At 40.2% G+C, this 22344-nt stretch overlaps 1 protein-coding gene and 1 long non-coding RNA gene across 3 annotated transcripts in view; one reads left to right on the top strand and one right to left on the bottom strand.

The window, feature by feature from the left end:
* The window catches only part of jak2a (Janus kinase 2a), a 48816-nt gene that overhangs the window by 3051 nt on the left and 23421 nt on the right, over window positions 1-22344 (bottom strand). For both annotated transcript variants that reach the window (XM_057818677.1, XM_057818678.1), the window contains exons 6-24: window positions 21462-21753; window positions 21184-21303; window positions 18598-18755; window positions 18418-18529; window positions 14342-14528; window positions 14130-14251; window positions 13776-13910; window positions 13608-13695; window positions 12051-12178; window positions 10137-10275; window positions 9917-10068; window positions 9076-9226; window positions 7475-7608; window positions 7221-7410; window positions 6961-7085; window positions 5044-5216; window positions 4408-4525; window positions 4227-4340; window positions 76-201 (exon numbers count right to left, since the gene is read on the bottom strand). In XM_057818677.1, the coding sequence (XP_057674660.1) occupies window positions 94-201; window positions 4227-4340; window positions 4408-4525; window positions 5044-5216; window positions 6961-7085; window positions 7221-7410; window positions 7475-7608; window positions 9076-9226; window positions 9917-10068; window positions 10137-10275; window positions 12051-12178; window positions 13608-13695; window positions 13776-13910; window positions 14130-14251; window positions 14342-14528; window positions 18418-18529; window positions 18598-18755; window positions 21184-21303; window positions 21462-21753 (2746 nt within the window). In that variant the 3' untranslated portion in view covers window positions 76-93. The remainder of the gene's footprint in view (window positions 1-75; window positions 202-4226; window positions 4341-4407; window positions 4526-5043; window positions 5217-6960; window positions 7086-7220; window positions 7411-7474; window positions 7609-9075; window positions 9227-9916; window positions 10069-10136; window positions 10276-12050; window positions 12179-13607; window positions 13696-13775; window positions 13911-14129; window positions 14252-14341; window positions 14529-18417; window positions 18530-18597; window positions 18756-21183; window positions 21304-21461; window positions 21754-22344) is intronic.
* On the top strand, window positions 13631-21797 carry LOC130905364 (uncharacterized). Its single transcript, XR_009061088.1, has 3 exons — window positions 13631-13753; window positions 13846-13922; window positions 21498-21797. It is a non-coding gene; the product is annotated as an uncharacterized LOC130905364 (long non-coding RNA).

The following is a 22344-nucleotide window of genomic DNA, read 5'->3' as shown; positions in this document are numbered from 1 at the left end:
CAATAAGAAAGAAGGTGCTAATAACGTATTGAAAATAATAGGAATGTTCAGGTGTAGTGTTTGAAAAGTCCTCACATTGCCGATGAATGTGGCTCACGTGTCCATGTTGTTTTGCGCCGTCTCCACGTCGCGGATCAACTTTTGGAAAGTTGGCCTCTGTCCCGGGTCGCCGCTCCAGCATTCGCTCATCATCGCATGTATCTGAGAAAGTCAGAGGGATTTTTACTCACTATACTTATATTGAACATTCACAATACAGTGATCCTTTGTTTTTAATGGTTAATGGGGACCAGAACCCGCTGCGATAAGTGAAAAGCAATGAAGTAGCACCCCGCCTTCAAAAAAATAAAAATAAATAAAATTTACTTTTTTCCCTCAAATTACAAAAAAACAAAAAAAAAGCTTTCATGTATAAATTAAGCCTGAACAATATGTCATTTAAACATTAGCATCGTGATGTGCGCGTGCGTGATAGTTCCATGCGATATTTATTTATTTTTCAATTCCCAAACTTTTGTTTTGAGGAAAGAGAAGGAGACTGGCGATTCCATACTTTTTGCTATGAGTTGTAGTTTTAGTCAACGAAAACTAAGACAAATTTCGCCTAGTTTTAGTTGACAATTACTCAAAATGTTTTCATCTAGAAACTTCAGAAGTTTTAGTCCATGATTATATAAATAAATAAAAGGTTTCCAACAAATTCAAATGAGCATTGACAGTTGAGCACACAATCACGTGACGTCACAACTCCGCCCCCCTGACTGGTGCCGCCATATTGTCCATCAGCTCATCGTGTTTACATTAGGGCTGTCAAAATTATCGCGTTAACGGGGGTTAATTAATTTTTTGAATTAATCACGTTAAAATATTTGACGCAATTAACGCAGATGCCCCGCTCAGAGAGATTTAAATGACAGTACACAGTGAAACGCTCACTTGTTGTGTCTTATGGAGTTTTGCCGCCCTCTGCTGGCGCTTGGGTGCGACTGATTTTATAGGCTTCAGCATCCATGAGCATTTTGTAAGTAATTATTGACATCAACAATGGCGGGCTACTAGTTTATTTTTTGATTGAAAATTTGACAAATTTTATTAAAACGAAAACATTAAGAGGGGTTTTAATATAAAATTTCTCTAACTTGTACTAACATTTTTCTTTTAAGAACTACAAGTCTTTCTATCCATGGATCGCTTTAACAGAATGTTAATAATGTTAATGCCATCTTGTTGATTTATTGTTATAATAAACAAATAGTCCTTATGTACCGTGTGTTGAATGTATGTATCCATCTTGTGTCTTATCTTTCCATTCCAACAATAATTTACAGAAAAATATGGCATATTTTATAGATGGTTTGAATTGCGATTAATTACGATTAATAATTTTTTAAGCTGTAATTAACTCGATTAAAATTTTTAATCGTTTGACAGCCCTAGTTTACATATTACCACTACGTACATTCCTCCTATTACTGCGTGTTTTTCTGCTTGTTTAAGGAATCACCGACTAGTAAACGAACCCAAAAACCTTCCTGACAATCGTTAACATTGATTCATCAAAATGGTGAAGGCATGTGTGGCAGTTGGTTGCAGTAACAGAGAAGATAAACGGTCATTTTAGTAGTTGCTGTGTGCCCATTGTTAAAAGGGCAAATCTCTAAAACATCACGGTTTGTTTATCTCGGCCCATGATGCGTTTGTGTCGACACCCGTCAGACAGCGGCGAAAAAATCAATATGATGCCAACACGATCGCAGACATCAACAGATGGAGACTACGAAGCTCGTCGCCACGGTCGCGCAGCAAGCAGGTGAGCGCAACAACAGGTGTTGTGCCGAAAAATAGCCACCTTGCGTGAAATGTCCCCTCTGACGGGGGCGCCCACACGGAAACGACTTTCTTGTACCGTGAATATGTATTATTTTACTCTGCTTCAACTTATAAATGTCCTACCTGTGTGATTGTCATTGGGATATGGTCGTGAAAACCTGTAGACTAATACATTTCTGTTCAAAGATGGTTATGTGGCCCAGTCCACGATTTGTTACTAAAATACAGTACTAATATTTTGTGTAATTTAATGATTTAAAACTGATCTCACAGTCGTCAATCCATTACTGTAATGCGTCCATGAAAATATTTGATGTTTTCACGTCAATGAAGCGTTCAAAATAAGCGCTCCCGGCAGGGGGAACATTTCACGCGGGGCAGCTATTTTTCAGCACACACCGGCCCGTTGTCAATCGTTTCATTTTACAATCGTGACAACGGTGACGCTCAGCTGACCAAATGTCCGTTTATATTCGGGCCGGTGCCGATTTTGGGTACCCGACTCCTCATCGTGAAATAAACTGGAGTATGACTGGAAATTTTGTGGTCTCAGGACGAGCTCTGACGCACGGGACGGGACCGGACGGGAGGAAACATCGGTTTGGGCATGAAATATGGATCTGGCGACTGGATCGAACGAAGCTTTTCCAAATAACGGCTTTTATGCAACTCATCCAATGAGTTTACGGCGTCTGAAAGCACCGGGGCTTCCATAATTTGCAAGTGAATCCACTTTAGAGACTACAATCATTGACAATAGGCCACACAATGACGGACAATATGGCAGCACAATACAGCGATCACGTGATTGTGTGACGTTGGTGATTGGGGTCTATAGTAGAGTCTACAAGGACATCACCTTGTTCTTGATGATATGATGTGTAAATGTGGCCTAGGCAGGCGTGAGACTCGCTCTGCTGGAAGTAGCCCAGAAGTCCTTTTCTTCTGTTATATTTTCCTTTTGCAAACCAGCTCGTGACATTACAGCGAACTAGTCCATTTAAACGCAGTGGCGCCTCCAGAAATTTTTCATAGGGGTGGCCAGATGGGGCCACTGAAAATCTTGGGGTGGCCAAAGCTAAAAGCTATAATTTCAGGTTTTCATTATATTATTGCAGTAAAAAGGTCAGGGGAAAACTATCAGAAGGACACGGCTACTGATATACTTTGGTGTATTGTGTAATATTTGATGTTACTAATGATTTAATGTGCATAGTCCATAACTGTCCAGTCAACATTTTGAGTTCCACAACAATTCTGTTTTATTGTGTTATGTATATATTAGGCATAAGGTGTACATTTAACTAGGGCTGTCAAACGATTAAAATTTTTAATCGAGTTAATCACAGCTTAAAAATTAATCAATCATAATTAATTGCAATTGCATCTCTAAAATATGCCATATTTTTCTGTAAATTATTGTTGGAATGGAAAGATAAGACAAGACGGATATATACGTTCAACATACTGTACATAAGTACTGTATTTGTTTATTATAGGAATAAATCCACAAGATGGCATTAACATTATTAACATTCTGTGAAAGGAATCCACGGATAGAAAGACTTGCAATTCTTAAAGGATAAATGTGAGTTTGTATATTGTGACTAAATATTGCCATCTAGTGTATTTGTTGAGCTTCCAGTAAATGATACAGTAGCAACTTAACTGTTCTGCCCAAATGCATGATGGGAAGTGGTGCAACCATGACTGTGTGTGGTGGCTGCAAATGCTATATCTTCTCTGCGTTGGGTACACTACAGGGTGTTAAGAAAAAGATCGACTCCTGTCATTCTTCCCCACGTCGCTTCCCACAATATTTATGGTTGCTGTGGGAGAGATGACAAAGCTTTTGCCAATTAAAAGCACCAATGAACGCTTTTATCTACACCACTCACTTGACAGTACTGCCTCTAATCTTTGTATAGAAGTAAAACGACGCCATTGTAGGCTATTTGCGGCAATGCGTGAATGAGTCATACTGCGAATGCATTAATTGCGATAAATATTTTCACGTGATTATTTTAAAAAATTAATTACCGCCCGTTAATGCGATACATTTCACAGCCCTACATTTGACAAAACAAAAATGCATTCATTTGGGATGAAATGCATACCTGATGCTACAACAATCTAACGATATACTGGCAAGTGGGGTGGCCAGTGGGGTGGCCAACCAATTTATAGGGGTGGCTGTTGGTGGCGCCACTGTTTAAACGTGAAGGAGTTTGTCAGGAGAAAAAAAAATGCAATTTTTCCGGTCGCGCGTGTGCGGGTAGATGTAAAAAATACTTGCACTGGATCGAATTTTAGTCGCAAAATGCCCCCATTTGGAGGCGGTCTGGAGCCCTATTTTGCATGATCACTCCACCAGCTCAGATTGATTTTGTGCTAACCTCCTTGGGACAATTATCCGGGACGGGCAAGCGATAGCCTTGTTTCAGCAGGTCGATCAAATGATAAACGATCATCTGTCCTTGTTTTTCATCCCCCATCTGCTCCATAAACACCTGGAACAAAAGCAGTCGTTATTAGTAAGAGCCGGTGACCCAAATTCACGCAAAAGATTTGCAGTACCGCAGGTGGACTTTGGCTTTTATCGCAGTAAGTGAAAAGTTCATAGAGGACCACGCCGAAACTCCAAACATCTGAGGCAACTGAAAACTTGCTTTCTGTGAGTGACTCTGGAGAATACCTGGGGGAAAATACCACTACATACTGTAGGTCAAATAAGTACAGTGGGATGAAAAGTATCTGAACCTATTGGAATTTCTCACAATTCTGCATAACATCTGATCTTTGTCAAAATCACACAGATGTAAAAACAGTGTCTGCTTTTACTAAAACCACCCAAACATTTATAGGTTTTCATATTTCAATGAGGATAGCATGCAAACAATGACAGAAGGGGGGCGGGGGAAATAAGTAAGTGAACCCTCTGCCTAAGGACACTTAAAGAGCAATTGATGGTTCACTTACTTATTTTCCCCCTGTCATTGTCTGCATACTATCCTCATTAAAGTATGAAAACCTATAAATGTTTGGGTAGTTTTAGTTAAAGCAGGCTGCTTTTTCATCTGTGTGATTTTGACAAAGATCACATTTGATGGTGATTGTATGCAGAAATGTGAGAAATTCCAAAAGGGTCAGATACTTTTTCATACCACTGTATGTTGTATTCTTAATTACTGTACCATCAGGTCCCCCTCTTACCAAAAGATGGGGCTTTCCCCGGGTTCCCTCACAGTGTAGTAGTCTTTGCCCTGGGGCAAGACCTTGGTTAAACCAAAGTCACCAATCTTCACCCTCATTTCGCTCTCCACCAGAATATTTCTCGTGGCCAGGTCTCTGTGGATGTAGCGGTTTGTGGCCAGGTAGTCCATTCCCTGGAAAGGAAGGGCAGTCCATTTTGTGAATTTTCATTCAAATTGTAGCGTTACATTTATTTTTAACCTATTTGTCAATTATAATGGATTTGAAAAAGCTGAATTGGATGAAAGTAACCATCCTTATACACGTACCAATATTTAATAGAAAAATGGCGCCCTCCCCAAAATCCCAAACAGCCCAGCAGACACACCTACACACACTTTTTTTTTTTTGGGCAGGGTCTTTTGCTGCTTTTTTAGTGTGTTATTTATACGGATGCAACTACCAATTATCATCTCTTATGGCCGGCACAATCCCCAGACCTCAATATTATTGAGCATTTATGGTCAGTTTCAGAGATTCAATGACGAATTGATTTCCCCCACCATTGTGTCTAAGAGAGGACCTACACCATATGAAAGGAGTTTTTGTTGATTTTTCTGAAGGTGTTTTCATTATTTTGTCCAACCCCTGTATATTGTAATCCCAAAAACATCGCAATATCAGTTTTTTTCCCCCCAATATCATTCAGCTCTAATTGGAATTTCATTGCAAATCTGAAAAGCACAACGTGGGCATATAAAGACAGCAGCAAATGCTGTGTGTGGTTCACATTTTGGCTCGCAAAAGAGAAATTTCTGGTGTTTTTGGTTAGGTCAAGCATTTTGTATTACTGGGAATAAATTCATATACTTTGCAAGTAATCCCAGGCTGGGCCAGGATCGGTTTGGAGACCGCTGCTTTAAGATGAGTTTGAAATCATATCACTTAACCAGTACAGTGGTACCTCTACATACGATCACTTCGACACACGATCTTTTCGACATCCGACGTAAAATTTGAGCCGCCATTTGTTTCTACATCCGACGAGTTGCTCGAAATACGACGACATGACAGCACTGCAAACGAACGCACGGTGGATTTTCTTGTGTGAGAAATCAACACAGTTTTCAAAAAAAGTTGATACAGTTGGAGAAACAAGGAAAAAAGTGATGCTTACCTTTGAAATGAAGATGCAAGTTATAGAAAAATATGAGCTTGGTGTGCGCGTCCCTGAACTGGCTCAACAATACAGCTCCATGGTCCTCTTCCGACCACCGTTCGCCACTATTTATAAGTTAAGGTGACAATTATTATTGTGGTAACATTGCCAAGGAAATCGCCAGCTTCGTCACGTTTTTATCATTTATTTAAGAACTTATCCAACACAAAACGCCCATTGTATTAAGCAGTTGACTGCTCTCAAGAAAACGAAAGTATTATCTCTACCGCACCGACCTATCTCACCGTGACGTCAGCTTCGCGGTGCGTTCAGGGACAGTAAAAAGTGTCCGCCATATTAGAATCCAATTCGTTACATTATTTACAGGAATAATTATTAATTATTCTTCTTATTATTATATTATTCTGACTTATTTATTTATAACTTATTTGTTTTTCTATGTTTAATTGCCATTTGTAACAGTGCCAGCAGTATTTATTAAGAATTTAGTGTATGTTTTTAGGCTTTGGAACGAATTAATGGAATTATAATGTATTCCTATGGGAAAATCCTGCTCGACATACGACCATTTCGACTTACAAACAAGGTCCTGGAACGAATTAAATTCGTATGTAGAGGTACCACTGTAACTTTTTCTACTATTCGATGGCAGAGTTACGACTTTTACAAGAATACACCTCCCCCATCTTGACTTCAGTAAGTAAGGCCTATGCTGCTTTCTCCAAATATGTTTCCTCATCAATCAGATGTTGTATCACCTTGCAAATCTGTAGTGAGTAGAGAAGCAGTTTCTTGATATCAAAGTGAACTTTGTTTTTGAGGAGATAGTCCCTTAAGCTGCCGTATGGAAGATACTCCATAATCAGGCGTAGGTTCCTTCGTCCTGAAAGAGGAAGCAACAAATTTGCACAGCCATCAATATAAGCTTCAGGCATTAATACAAAGGTATCTTCTATCTTCAGTTATAGCTCTCCTATCTTTCTGTACAGTTATCTTTTAGTAGGTGCTTAAAAACTACCTGCACTGTAGCACACTCCTTTATACTTGACAATGTTCTCGTGATGGAGAGACTTGAGGATTTCGATCTCGCGCTCAAAGTCCCGAATGTGCTCGGCCGTGCTGTGCTGGAGTTTCTTAACGGCCACTACCTCCCCTGTGCTGTCCTGCAACGGGTCGTAGCGGCACATCTCCACACTACCGAAATTGCCCTGAAATGACAACAGCGTGGATGGACGGTTAGCGGTCCAACTTGAGTGTGCCCGTCTCTCTTACTTTGCCTAGTTGTTTTAGGAAGATGAGGTGTCGCTCCTCAAACTGAGCAGGTTCCTGGCTCTCAGAGGCCCACGGGAAACCGGAGCCTCGCGTCCGGGCGGGCATCATGTCACTTTCCACCAGCAGCTCGTAGTCTGCACCACAAGAAGAAGATTAAATAGTAAACTGCACTTCTGAAAATAGTGGCTTTTATTGGAAAGCCGGAGAAATACATGAAAATGAGAATGGGACAAATAATCAATCTGGAATAAGTGGTGTAACGATACATTGATGTAGTCATTGGTGAAGGACAATCAAATTAAAATTGACAGCCATGCAAAACATGGATCAACATCATATTTAAATATGGCATTTTGTTAATTCAAATGTCCTGAATTAGAGTTGTGATTAAAGCGTTTTAAAATAATATTGGATAATATCGGCACCGGTTCTTCCATTATCAGGTTGTGCTAATATGCATATGGCAGAGCTGTCATGTCCACCAATTGTGTGGTTCTGGTGTTTTTTCACTCCCTGCTGGCGTTCAGGTGTAATTACGTTTGATAAATTCCAGCACTTTTTGCTGACGTAATCATAAGTCGACGCAAGCTCATTGCGAATAGAGAGAGCTAAATTCTGCAGCCAATGTACCATAGCAGTTCTTGCCATCCCACCATTGTTTGTACCTTACATTCTTTTGTTTTATACACATGAGCTTTGTGTAGTCTATATTGGAGATGTGTATATTTTGTTTTGTTTGCATTTGTGGCAACATGTGGGTACATTATTTCATTGCTTGCAAGCTACCAGTTGCTCAAATTGACACGTACAGTGTGTGCTTTGCTTCGTTTTGTGAATTTATTTATTATTGACACAATGTTTTGTTGTTTTTAGTTTTAGAAAAATGTATCAGTGCTCTTGTTGAGAGAAAGATGACAAGAAAAGCGCTATATAAGTATAACACCATAACAGTAGAGCCAATTCAACATGACTCCCGCGTCTACTTTAAAGCCTGATTTGCTCGCATACCCACACTTGATTAAACTTTGCACTTGATTAAAAAACAAAACAAAACAATAACAACTGATGTTTGCACCATTTTGATTTCAACAATAAATATAGTGGTGCAATAACGGCATTTTTTCCTTTACTTCTGTTGAAGTTGTTCTCTTATTTTTCACAGAATGTTTATTTGGAAAACCTTGAAGTCGTTACACTTACAGTGGTATGAAAAAGTATCTAAACCTTTTGGAATTTCTCACATTTCTGCATAAAAACACCATCAAATGTGATCTGCTTTCCTGTGTGCATCACACTTCAGGGGGAAAGACTACTTGTGGGCCCATGCAGTTCCAGCTTTTACCAGGAGATGTCACTGGTAATGAAGTTTCATGAACTGTACCTATTTTCGAATCAATTGGCCAAGAGGTTTGGAACTTCACAAGAAGCTTCTTTGGTCGTCACTACTGTTTTGGGTGTTATAGTTCAGTAAAAATGGTCTTTTGGATTAAAACCAAAATGGTCACAGTTCAGCCCAAGACTATCGGCCAGATTTTGCCTTAATCTTTCATGCAGATGTGTCTTGGTGTGATGGGAGCAAGAAGAAGTAGGCCATTGCTCACCTGGTGTAAAGAGACTGTTCAGGTCTCTTATGACCGCTCTGAAGGAGGGTCGGTGTGAAGGCTCATAATCCATACAACTGTTAATCAGATTGGCCAACTCAATCCATTTAGGAGCAGGTAGCTGGTGTCTGTCCTTGTAGAACATCAGCTTCTGTAAAAGAAGACATAAAAAAACGAGGCATGATATTTGACATTAATGGAATTGGAAAACAAGCTCAAAACGTTCTACATACCGTATTTTTCGGTTTTTTCATAGTTTGGCTTTGCGTGTGATTTATACTCTGGAGCGACCTACAGTATGTGTGAAATTATTAACACATTATCATATAATTTCACATGTTATTTTGGTGTTTTGGAGTGACACTGATGGTTTGGTAAGCTTGTTAGTATGTTCTTTATGCTATAGTTATCTGAATAAGTCTTAATCGCTATGTTACGTTAACATACCGGCCACGTTTGCATTTCGTTGTTCATGCATCATGTATCATTATCATACTGTACTCTTATTCAGCATGTTGTTCTCTATTGTTTTTTTATTGTAAATTGCCTTTGAAGATAACATATCTGTTCGATGTGTTGGATTTTATCAAGTGAACTTCCCCCAAAAATGCGACTTGTACTCCGGTGCGACTTACATATGTTTTTTTCCTCTTCGTTGGGCATTTTATGGCTGGTACGACTTATACTCAGGTGCGACTTATAGTCCGAAAAATACGGTAATTATGTGAAGTCATTTATTACTTCTTAACAAAAAATGATTTGGAAAATCTTGTAAAGGACAATAGTTGTTCCTTAAATGTTGCTCTAGACACCGAGCGAAGCAAAGCATTTCTTTTGTCACCTTGCAGCAGTCAAGGGTGTGGAGCGGTTTGTCTCCACTGCTGCAGATTTCCCAGAGGGTCGTGCCGAAAGCCCACTTATCTGTGGCTAAACTCAGATTTTGGGGATTTTCCACACATTCGGGCGGCACCCACGGGATACGCTCTACCAAAACTGACATAAAAAGTTGGATGGGGTGAGTATGTCATCTTTTGATTGTCAAATTGTCATGTTTGCGAAACCTTCTTTGGGCAGGACGGAGATGCCGATGCCAGGGTCGCTGAGTTTGATGAAAGGCAGACTTCCCGTCTTGCGGTCCTCTTTTCGGATCACCAGAACATTCTTGGCACAAACATTCCCATGGACAATATTCTTGTCTTCCTGTGAGTGAAAAAGATAACAACACTTTCCTGTTGCACCCTTGTCAAGGTTTTATCGGTTTGGATGGGTCTGAACAGTGTTGTTAATAACGGCGTTAGAATATAACGGCGTTACCAACGGTAACTGATAGCATACAAACTACGCCCACATGATATGGTAGATATAATAGACATTAGAGGTGGGAATCTTTGGGCATCTAACGATTCGATTACGATTCAGAGGCTCCGATTCAATTATAAATCGATTAGTAAATCGAAACAGTAACTAAAATATTCAAGTCCCCTTTCTGTATCGGCAGCTTTAAACTACATTCAATTAATTTAAAGTTGTGAATCAACCGTTAAAGTTGTTAAAATTGCTCCCGTTATTCCATAATTCCCTTGTGTCTACTTTTGACGTGAAAGTTTTAAAACTATTTCATCATTTAAAGATAGATTCAAGTCAAGATTTTGCCAATTTTTTTTTTTTTTTTTTTTTTTTTAGATAAAAAGTAATTAGGTTCGCTACAACAGAGCCTTTCAGAGAAGTCTACTGCTTTAAAATGGCGCCTGTTTACTAGCACGGGAAAGTCTGTCATTTCGCATCTATTTCTTGGTATATGATCTAACACGGCCGTCATCTGTCATTTCACATGTAGTTCTAGATATATGTGATATCTACCATAGCCGTATGTTTGTAGCAACGAGCAACTGGGCGCTGTTTGTAGCGGCTGACGGCCGCAGTCAGGTATTATCGTTTTGTTTTGTTTTTTTATCTAGCGGCAAGAGTTGAACATGATATTTACTCTCGCTCTGTTCCTCATTGCGTCCTGAAGACCGCGCTGACTGTGTTTTATTTCTGCTTTACCTGGTATAATTCAATAATCAGAATTTGGACGTTTGTGAATTGTTCTCGAATCTTCCACAGCCAAATCGCGAATGATCTAAGAATCAGAAATTTCGCACGCCTCTAGTAGACATGGTAGATATAACATATATATAGAATTAGATGCGAAATGACAGACACGGGGGCGTTAGCAACATGTACAGTATAGGAACTAGATGCGTTAGTAAACAGCCGCCATCTTAAAGCAGTAGACTTCCTAGGAAGGCTCTGTTGTAGAGAACCTTCCTAGCCAACCTAAGTCACTTTTTATCTAAAATGCTCCTAAATCGGCAAAATCTCGACTTAAATCTGTCTTCAAATTATGAAATAGTTTTTGAAATTACACAAGTCAAAAGTAGGCAGAAGGGAACTAATGCAATAATGGGAGCAATTTTAACACATTTTAACGGTTGATTCAGGGTAAAGGGTGTATTAGGGTAAAGAATTGGGCTAGGGCCAATTGTCCCAAAAACCTTTAACACTTCACATAGTGTGACCTAAGTTTGTTTTTTTCTTTCTTTTTTGAGGAAAAAAAAAAACATGAAAATGATCACCAGTTACTTTGCCAAGTAACTTATTACTCTTCCATTGAGGTAACTGAGTTCCTAACGCAATTACTTTTTGGGAGAAGTAATTTGTAACTATAATTAATTACTTTTTTTTAAAGTAAGATTAACAACACTGGGTCTGAATAGCGAAAATCGGCAAATGATTGCAGTGCATGATTGAAAAAGTGACGATAATGCACCAAGTAGTCATTTTGAATTGTTTGCCCCCCCACAAAAAAAAGAAATTGTTTTTATAATTTGAAAAAAAAAAAAAAAAAAAATGAGGATAGGTGAATCCTTGAGATTCGAATCTAAAGAATGTGAGTCTTCACTGTGGTAATACATGAGGCTAAGCGATCTTACCAGGTAATGCATAGCCCAGGCTAGCTGCTTGGCTACCTCCAGCTTCCATGTGATGTTGATGCCATTTTTGTTCTTCTTCATATACGTGTCCAAAGAGCCATATTTTCCATACTCCTGAACCATAATGTCTGAAACATAAAACAAGAAAGCTCTGTTTCACAGTCAATTTGAAACCAATTTGTACCAATATCTACAGTCCCTGACAAAGGTCTTGTCGCTTATCCATTTTGTATAAACAATTGCTAATAACCTGACTTTTAATTATTCAATTGCTTTGAGAAATGGTTCATATCAAAGCTAAGACCCTCCCAAATGATGCTGAATGTACAAAAATATATTTGTTTGACTGAAAAAAGATTGATCATTTAATGAAGACATAAAGGTCAAATTTTGGCAAGACAGAAGTTTTGTCGCCTACAGAAAGTAGTGTGAAAATTGAGCAAAAAATGTACTTCAAATATAAAAATATGTTACATAACATAAGCGAATTAAGTAGTGGTGCTGTGAGATCCAAATTTAATATTTTGTATGACTTCCATAGGCTTCGGCAAGGATTCATACAATTTATTGATGAAGTCATCAGGAACATCAAAGAAAGCAGTTGTGCGTGCCTCCCAGAGTTTATCAACATTCTTGGGTTTCGTCTTCCATGCTTCCTCTTTCATCCTGTTCATGTCTGGTGATTGGGCTGGCCAGTCCTGGAGGATCTTCTTTGCCTTGAGGAACTTTGAGGTAGAGATGGAAGTATGCAATGGAGCACCATCCTGCTACATAATACTGTATGTCCCTTTTTATGGTTAGGAATGTAAGAGGCAGCTAAGATTTGTTGATATTTCAGACTATTTATGTTGCCTTCCACCCTGCAGATCTCTCGCACACCCCCATACTGGATGTAACCCCAGACCATGATTTAGCCACCACAAATTCTGCAGCAGGATGGTGCTCCATGCATACTTCAATCAAGATCCTCCAGAACTGGCTAACCCAGTCACCAGACAAGAACATCATTGAGCATGTCTAGAGTAGGATGAAAGAGGAAGCATGGAAGACGAAACCCAAGAATGTTGATGAACTCTGGGAGGCATGCAAGACTGCTATCCTTGATGTTCCTGATGACTTCATCAATAAGTAGGCCTAGTGAGAATCCTCGCCGAACCGCATGGATGCAGTCCTTTAAGCCCATGGAAGTCATACAAAATATTAAATTTGGATCTCACAGCACCACTACTTAATTTGCTTATGTTATGTGACATATTTTTGTATTTGAAGTACATTTTTTGTTCAATTTTCACACTACTTTCTGTATGTGACAAAACATTTGTCTTGCCAAAATTTGATCTTTGTGTCTTCATGAAATGATCACAATCTTTTTTCAGTGAAACAAATATATTTTTGTACATTCAACATCATTTGGGAGGGTCTTAGCTTTCATATGAGCCATTTCTGAAACCAATTGAATCATTAAAAGTTAGGTTATTAGCAATTGTTTCTAGAAAATGGATAAGTGACAAGACTTTTGTCAGGGACTGTATATGCTTGTGTGTGATTTGAACTTACTCTCATCTCCACAAACACAAACACCATAGTTAAGTAGCAAGTGTTTGTGGGAAAGCTGGCTCATCATGCTAGCTGCTTCAAAGAATGACTGAGGGACAAGAGAAACAATATGAGAACAGGAGAAACAACAGCATAGTCAACAATCTGTGAGTAAAGGATAAATCTCACTTCTGAGTAACGGCGATGAGCTTTGTCCAGAATTTTGATAGCCACATCTATCTGATGAATCTCCCCGTAGTCTCCGAGCTCCTTCCTCACGCCGGAGAAGAGTTTGGTGAACGTACCCTGGCCGAGACTGTCGCTCTAGGATGTTCGGTAAAGTTACACACGTTACAATGCTAACCGGTGGTCGCTCATGTTTATAAATGCCCGTGTTTCCTCGCCAGAAAGCCATAAATTATATGATCAGTAACAGTGCTTTTCTTTGAAAACATCACAAAGCTTTAAAAATATGCCTGTCAACACATGGTTTTTAAATTTTGTCAATTACCCTGAGGGAGTCACAGAAAGCTAAGGTCTTACTATGACAAGGTCTTCTTTTCGGATCTTGTGGAAAACCATCTGGCTGATGCTCTTTTGGAGAGAGGGAGACAGAAGAACCTCTGGACCTCGGTTACTTCGACACACCAGCAGATTGGATTTGTCTGGAGAAAAGGTAGACGATCATTACGGGGATTTGATCACAGATTTCACTGGACAAAATGGTTATATTTGAGGCTGTGACTTGTACGGACGTTTGGAGCTGGGCGGGCAGCACTTGGTCAGTTGAAATGTGTAGCCGTCTGTGCGAAGCGCCTCGTTTTGATAGCAGGAGAGAAGTTCCCCGAGCGTATCGAAGCTTCTCTTGGCACCACTCAGAATGTATTCTCCTGACTCGCTCCTCACAATCTGACAGTGCTTGTAGTCCATAGCTGTGTCATACTAAAGGAGAAAACAAACTGATGACAGATCTTTTTTTTCCATGTGGAAACATCAACCGTCAGTTCTGCAGTGCTGTCTTGCTTCCCAAGTTGCTTTGCATGATAGGACGATGGCCTACAAATCACCAACGTGTTTCCTAACAAAAAGTATAGAATCAGATCAGGTGGACAAAAGCGGTAGTGTTTTGCTTTATTAAAGAAGACTGCGTTTCCCATGACGACCAGCGCACAGTGTCGTAAAATCCTGATCTCCCGGTTGCCTGTAGATGAATTAAAACACATTTCTCTTACCGGCGGCTGTGTGAAGGATGAATAGAAAGGAGGTAATTAATCTACAGGGCTGGCCAAAAGTATTGGCACCACTGCAGTTCTGACAGATAATGCTCAATTTCTCCCAGAAAATGATTGCAATTAGAAATGCTTTGGTAGTAATATCTTCATTTATTTTGCTTGCAACGAAAAGACACAAAAGAGAATGGGAAAAAAATCATTATCATATTACACAAAACTCCAAAAATAAGGGCACCCTTTGAAAAGTCATGTGATGCTTCTCTAATTTATGTAATTAACAGCACCTGTTACTTACCGGTGGCACATAACAGGTGGTGGCAATAACTAAATCACACTTGCAGCCAGTTAAAATGGACTAATGTTGACTCAACCTCTGTTCTGTGTGAGCATGGAGAAAAGGCAGAAGACCAAAGAACTGTCTGAGGACTTGAGAAGCAAAACTGCGAGGAAGCATGGGCAATCTCAAGGTTACAAGTCCATCTCCAAAGACCTGAATGTTCCTGTGTCTACCGTGCGCCGTGTCATCAATAAGGGTAAAGCCCATGGCACTGTAGCTAACCTCCCTAGATGTGGATGGTTAAAAAAAATTGAAGAGAGATTTCAACGAAAGATTGCGCGGATGGTGGATAAAGAACCTCGACTAACATCCAAACAAGTTCAAGCTGTCCCGCTGTCCGAGGTTCCAACAGTGTCAACCTGTACCATTCGCCTGCGTCTGAATGAAAAGGGACTCTACCCAGGAAAAACCCACTTCTTACCCAGAGACATTAAAAAGCCAGGCTGGAGTTTGCCAAACTTACCTGAGAAAGCCAAAAACGTTTTGGAAGAATGTTCTCTGGCCAGACAATACAAAAGTAGAGCTTTTTGGGAAAAGGCATCAACATAGAGTTTACGGGGGGAAAAAAACGAGGCCTTCAAAGAAAAGAACACTGTCCCCACAGTCAAGCATGGCGCAAATTCCCTGATGTTTTCGGGTTGCTTTGCCTTTTTTTTTTTTTTTTTTGCTCTTTTAGTATAAAGATGACATCCTACATGCTACCAATTTAAAGGGTATGTCAACCCCTGGGGAAACGTTAATATTCCATCATTTATCCATAAACGCATTCTTTTTTTATTCATATCATGCCACTTCGTGTAATTACACACAAGAAAATGAGAGAAATTTGGATCGATTGTCAAGCTAAAACGACCGGCGCCCGAGATCTGGCAGATTGTGTGCGTGACGTCATTACAAGTGAAGAGAGTGCCACCGGCCACTAGGGGGGGGGCAGCGCCAATCTGCATCAATACAATTCCTTCTCGTGAGGGGAGAATTAGGGGTGTTTTGAGCTGTTTATGCTGTTGCATTGTGTTCGTCCTGCTCTGCACATATTCCAGGTTCCCCTCATGAAGAAACACCCCTCGTTGTCAATAAAAGAGAATTCAGAATTGACAGTGAGGGGTGTTTCTTCAACAAGAAAAAGGCTCAGTGCTTTAATACTGAATGGCGGCGATGATGGCAGACAATTTCGTTTCCAGTTCCAGCAACGAATCCGACGTAGAAGGACTTAACGAATGTTCATCTAATGGTGACGAGGAGACTTACGAAGCTTTAATTGGTGTTTTGGGTTACCAGTTTGAGCCCAAACGAACGCCAATGCAGCGTAATGAAACGGTCATTGAGCGGAGCAATGACACTGATGAAACATCGGCAGCAGATCGTGTAATATACTATATTATTGCTTTTATTTATAATTTATACATGTGTCCAGTCCTGTATCCAATGCGTGATATTTTTTTATTATAAAAGAGTACTCACTCTGGCCATTTTGAGCTTGGCTGCTCCCCTCCTTTGCTTAGCCTTAGCCTCCTTTGCCAGTCATCGTCCTCTTTCTTGATATCTCGGGACATTTAGGTGGCTGCGCGTGTATGGTGGGCACCGCATCTGCTTTGAGCAGCAATCTTTGAGCAAAATCCGATTTCACTTGTCCATAGTTCGAGAAGCTTTCAGGTGGAAAATGCGCACCACACAAAACCGTGCCGGAGGCTGGGTCTCTTTGCACGGACGAACTTTACCCATTGTCTGCTTAGTCCAGCTCTTTTTTTCGCTTTCGGGAACTCATGGATATTATATTCCGGTAAATAGCTATTTGTACACCACATAGCACAGCAGTTTTGAACCATTTTAGTGATGTTTTGGTCAAACAAACCCGAACGCTACTCTCGCGTCGATAAAAAACAATGGCACCTGGCCGCCTCGACTTTCATTCACTTGTAGTGACGTCGCTGCCCCATTCGGCTGTTTCTGGAACACTTTCGGAAATGTTTGTCATTTTTGATCTATTTTCGATAATTGCTCATTAATGTGATTGATTTTTTTGTTAACTTTATCAATATTTGTTATCGTGGCACATAACAGTTCTATTGATGTCTCACACCCCCTTTGCGTTTTCATACTCTTTAACATCAGAAACACCCAAACTCCTTTGTGCTGAAGGTAACACACAGACCGCCAGCCAGGAAATGTCAGCATGCCAGAGAAGGCTGCAGCAGGTTTCTTGCACCATTTTAAAACTCAACTTACATGCTTTTTAAGACATTTTTCACACCTTAATATAGGTATATAATACATCAGACCCAAATATTATTTAAAGCAACACTAGGTAGCTTTTCAACCTCAATGAATGATCACCGGTATAAAGAAGAAAAAATAAAATACTGTAAATAGAAGGTGCACACTCCTTAGCAGTGGTGTACAAACTATTCCACTTAGGGCCGCAGTGGGTGTTGGATTTCATTCCTACAAAATAAGATGACATCTTTTCACCAATCTGGTGTCTCACAAGTGTAATCAGTTGATTGCAGTCAGGTGCTGCTTGTTTTAGCACAAACTTCATTGGTTAAACTGTCTGTGCTCGATTGGTAGGAACAAAAACCAGGACCCACAGCAGCCCTTGCGAACAGGTTTGGACACCCATGCCTTATAGTCACCATACCTCTTCTGGTGTCTCGTTCTTTCTCTTTGTCTCTGTCTTGCCTTTGATTGGGCAAAATGGAACACCGTGTCGCGGCGTCTTTTTTTCCCCCTTGTCATTGCCTTTCTTTGCTCCTAATATTGTTTTTACCCTCCAGGTCCTGCCAAAGGCTGATCACTGTGGTATACTGGGATTGCCTTCTCCTAATCTTAATGTTGTTTTTCCAAGTCAAATCCATCAATTATACACTACACGACTGTAGCAGCAGACTGGGAGCAGCAGATAGTCACACCAAATGAAAGTATGCAAGATAAGACTGACCTACAGCAACATGAGTAGGAGAAAATAGACTGCATTCTCCTTTTTATATAGCCTATGAAATTTTGGGTGTATCTGGCGTCATGAGCGAATGCGAGCTACCCAAAATCCTAGCATTTGATTGGCAAAAGCACTCCTGTCATTTAAAAATGGCTACTCACGGCATTTTGCCTACTTCTTGGAAAAATTGGCCTTCATCAATGTTTTTTTCTTCCACTATTAGCGACAAAATTACATTTTTTCCCCCACATTCTTAAACAAGATTATTTTCTGCTCGGATGCAAAATATGACAATTCCTTTAACTTTGACATGGATCAGGTGCTTACCCCCACCACGAAGGACATGAAGAATTTGTCGTAGTCTCTGGGGCTTCGACGTAGTATGTAAAGGCCTTGGCGGTTGCCGGCGCGACGCAGCTTAGCGATGGTAAACTCCATCCTGTGACCAGAGAGATACATTATGTACTGACACGTGGGCATGTGTAAAATCATTTGCATGCTACTCACGACACGGGGCCATGACAGTGACTCTGGATGTCCTCCAAAAGTCTCGGAGGGGCCACCTCTTTGCAAAGATAATGATGAGCGTCCGCTACAAGTCTGTAATATCCGTCCACTAACGATACGAACGACAACGCCTCTGGGAGAGAGTGAAACTCCAGCTCCTAAAATGACAAAGAATATATGACAGGTTCATTCCCAAGAGCTAAATTCACAGCTATACACTGCTGGCTAAAAGTATTGGCACCCCTGCAATTCTGTCAGATAATGCTGAATTTCTCCCAGAAAATGATTGCAATTACAAATGCTTGGGTAGTAATATCTTCATTTATTTTGCTTGCAATGAAAAAACACAAAAGAGAATGGGAAAAAATATGATCATTTTACAAAAAAGTCCAAAAATGGGCCCGACAAAAGTATTTGCACCCTAAGCCTAATACTTGGTAGCACAACCTTTAGACAAAATACCGCTTCCGGTATCCATCAATGAATTTTTTTCAATGCTCTGCTGGAATTTTAGACCATTGTTCTTTGGCCAACTGCTCCAGGTCTCTGATATTTGAAGGGTGCCATTTTCAGATCTCTCCACAGGTGTTCTATGGGATTCAAGTCTGGCACCTTTAGAAGTCTCCAGCGCTTTCTCTCAAACCATTTTCTAGTGCTTTTTGTAGTATGTTTTTGCTCATTGTCCTGGAAGACCCATGACCTCTGAGAGCTTTCTCACACTGGGCCCTACATTATGCTGCAAAATTTGTTGGTAGTCTTCAGACTTCATAATGACATGCATACGGTCAAGCAGTCCAGTGCCAGGGGCAGCAAAGCAACACCAAAAGATCAGGGAACCTCCGCCATGTTTGACTGTGGGGGACCGTGTTCTTTTTTGTTTTGTTTTTGAAGGCCTCTGTTTTTTTTTCTTGTAAACTCTATGTTGATGCCTTTTCCCAAAAAGCTCTACTTTTGTCTCATCTGACCAGAGAACATTCATCCAAAACATTTTTGGCTTCCTCAGGTAAGTTTTGGCAAACTCCAGCCTGGCTTTTTTCATGTCTCTGAGTCAGAAGTGGGGTCTTGCTGGCAGGGCCGGCCCAGCCAATACGCAGACTATGCAGCTGCTTAGGGCCCCTGACCACTAGGGGGCCCCCAATCTGGCAATTTTTAAATGTATATTCTATTTTGTTTACTACAGCGTGCTTTATTTGACTTTTGTGAATTTTTATACTTGATTACAAGCTTAAAAAAAATAAAAGTTCTTCCTTAACTTCTTTCTTTCCTCTTTTCGAAAAAGGTTTGGCACTATCTACTGTAAGTACTGACAATCATTTGGGGTGAGAAGTTTGAAGTATGCACTGCAACAAAATCTGATTGATATACAAAATATGAACGTATGGGTTGGATTGCATGTATGGGTTTCACAGTACACTGTGACAATATGGTGGGCCAAAAATATGGGCCCCTTTGCATTATTTTGCTTAGGGCCCCCAAATGGCCTGGGCTGGCCCTGCTTGCTGGGTATCCTACCATAGAGTGTCTTTTCATTCAGACGCTGACAGATAGTATGGGTTGTACCCTCGGACTGCAGGACAGCTTGAACTTGTTTAGATGTTAGTCGAGGTTCTTTATCCACCATCCGCACAATCTTTCGTTAAAATCTCTCATCAATTTTCTTCTCCTGTCTACATCTAGGGAGGTTAGCCACAGTGCTGTGGGCTTTACACTTATTGATGACACTGCGCACGGTAGACACAGAAACATTCAGGTCTTTTGGAGATGGACTTGTAGCCTTGAATTGCCCATGCTTCCTCACAAATTTACTTCTCTAGTCCTCAGACAGACCATTCTTTGGTCTTCTTTCTTTTCTCCATGCTCAATGTGGTACACACTGGACAAAGGTTGAGTCAACTTTAATCCATTTTAACTGGTTGCACGTGTGATTTAGTTATTGCCACAACATGTTATGTGCCACAGGTAAGTAACAGGTGCTGCTAATTACGCAAATTAGAGAAGCATCACATGATTTTTCAAAGGGTGCCTGCCAACACTTATGTCCGGCCCATTTTTGGAGTTTTGTGTAAAATGATAATGATTTAATTTTTTTTTCCATTCTCTTTTGTGTTTTTTCATTGCAAGCAAAAAAAAAAATGAAGATATTAATACCAAAGCATTTGTAATTGCAATCTAACCCTAAGTAGCTTTTACTTTTACTCGAGTAAAAGTAAAAAGTACGGCATGCTAAACTACTCTTACACGTACATTTTTCTCAGAAAGTTACTCAAGTAAATGTAACGGAGTAAATGTAATGTGTTACTACCCAACTCTACACGTATCATACCAGACAATCTGATTTGGTTTGAATTCATTCGAAATAACCCCAGAGGGAAAATAAAATACTTTCACTCAGGGATCAAATAGTGAAAAAAAAAAAACAACAAGATATCTTTTTTTTTTTTTTTTTGGGTGAACAACTGCTACTATAGTTTCTGAGCTCTGAATGAGCATATACCGTACATATTGTAAATGTATAATTATAATGATTTGTAGTGTTATGCTACTTATACAATTGTTTCACGCATGAAAATGAAACAAATGGTGTACCAGGATCTGGTGGTCTTGTCTCGTGAGCGTAACTATGCGACTCTCCACTGAGCTTTCCTTATTGGATTGCTTAATGCTGATGTCTATCACCTCTGGGAAATCACAGTATGTCTGCAGCTCCTGAAACACACCAGCCATTCGAGCCGCATGGTTATTATTGGGAAAATAATGACCAAAGCTTCATTTTTCTCACTATGAGAAACTGTGACACACTGAGATTATGCACATTTTCTACATTACCATGGTAACACTAAACCAATCTTTTTTCTGTTCCTTACCTCCTCTCCTCCCTCCGTTTTCCCTTTTGACCACAGGATGCCCTTGTTGCCCATGACGACGATGGTAACATCGTGTGCGGAAAGGTCCTTGACGTGGAAGCGCTCCGAGTAGAGCGACGGAAGCAGTATCTCCAGGCTCATCAGATATTTCAGGCGAAGTTTACACACTGTGGCTTTGCATTCGCTGAACTGCTGGATGAACCTCTTAAACCGAAAGCGGATGCGCTTTCGAGTCAAGATGTTGTATTCCTGTATGCGACTTCGCATGCAGCTTGGCAGGAACGATTTATAGCTGAAGCCCAGACGTATCACAGAAACATTACTATCCTAAATTGAAAATACAGTGGTATGAAAAAGTATCTGAACCTTTTGGAATTTCTCACATTTCTGCATAAAATCACCATCAAATGAGAGCTGATCTTTGTCAAAATCACACAGATGAAAAAACAGTGTTTGCGTTTACTAAAACCACACAAACAATTATAGGTTTTCATATTTTAATGAGGATAGTATGCAAGCAATGACAGAAGGGGGAAAAATAAGTAAGTGAACCATCACATTTAATATTTTGTGGCCCCACCTTTGGCAGAAATAACTTCAACCAGATGCTTCCTGTAGGTGCAGATCAGTCTGGGACATCGATCAGGGCAAATCTTGGGCCATGCTTCTCTACAAAACTCCTGTAGCTCAGTCATATTCCTGGGATGTCTGCCATGAATCACTGTCTTTAGGTCATGCCAGAGCATTTCAATGAGGTTCAAGTCTTGACTTTGACTTGGCCACTCCAGAACGCGTATCTTGTACTTCTGAAACCATTCTAAAGTTGATTTACTTCCGTGTTTTAGATCATTGTCTTGGTGCAGCATCCAGCTTCAAATGTCTG

The sequence above is a fragment of the Corythoichthys intestinalis genome, chromosome 17, assembly GCF_030265065.1.
Source record: "Corythoichthys intestinalis isolate RoL2023-P3 chromosome 17, ASM3026506v1, whole genome shotgun sequence".
In the NCBI taxonomy this organism is placed as follows: domain Eukaryota; kingdom Metazoa; phylum Chordata; class Actinopteri; order Syngnathiformes; family Syngnathidae; genus Corythoichthys; species Corythoichthys intestinalis.
The sequence above is the reverse complement of the archived record's forward strand: the minus strand, read 5'-3'. Positions and strand labels throughout refer to the sequence as shown.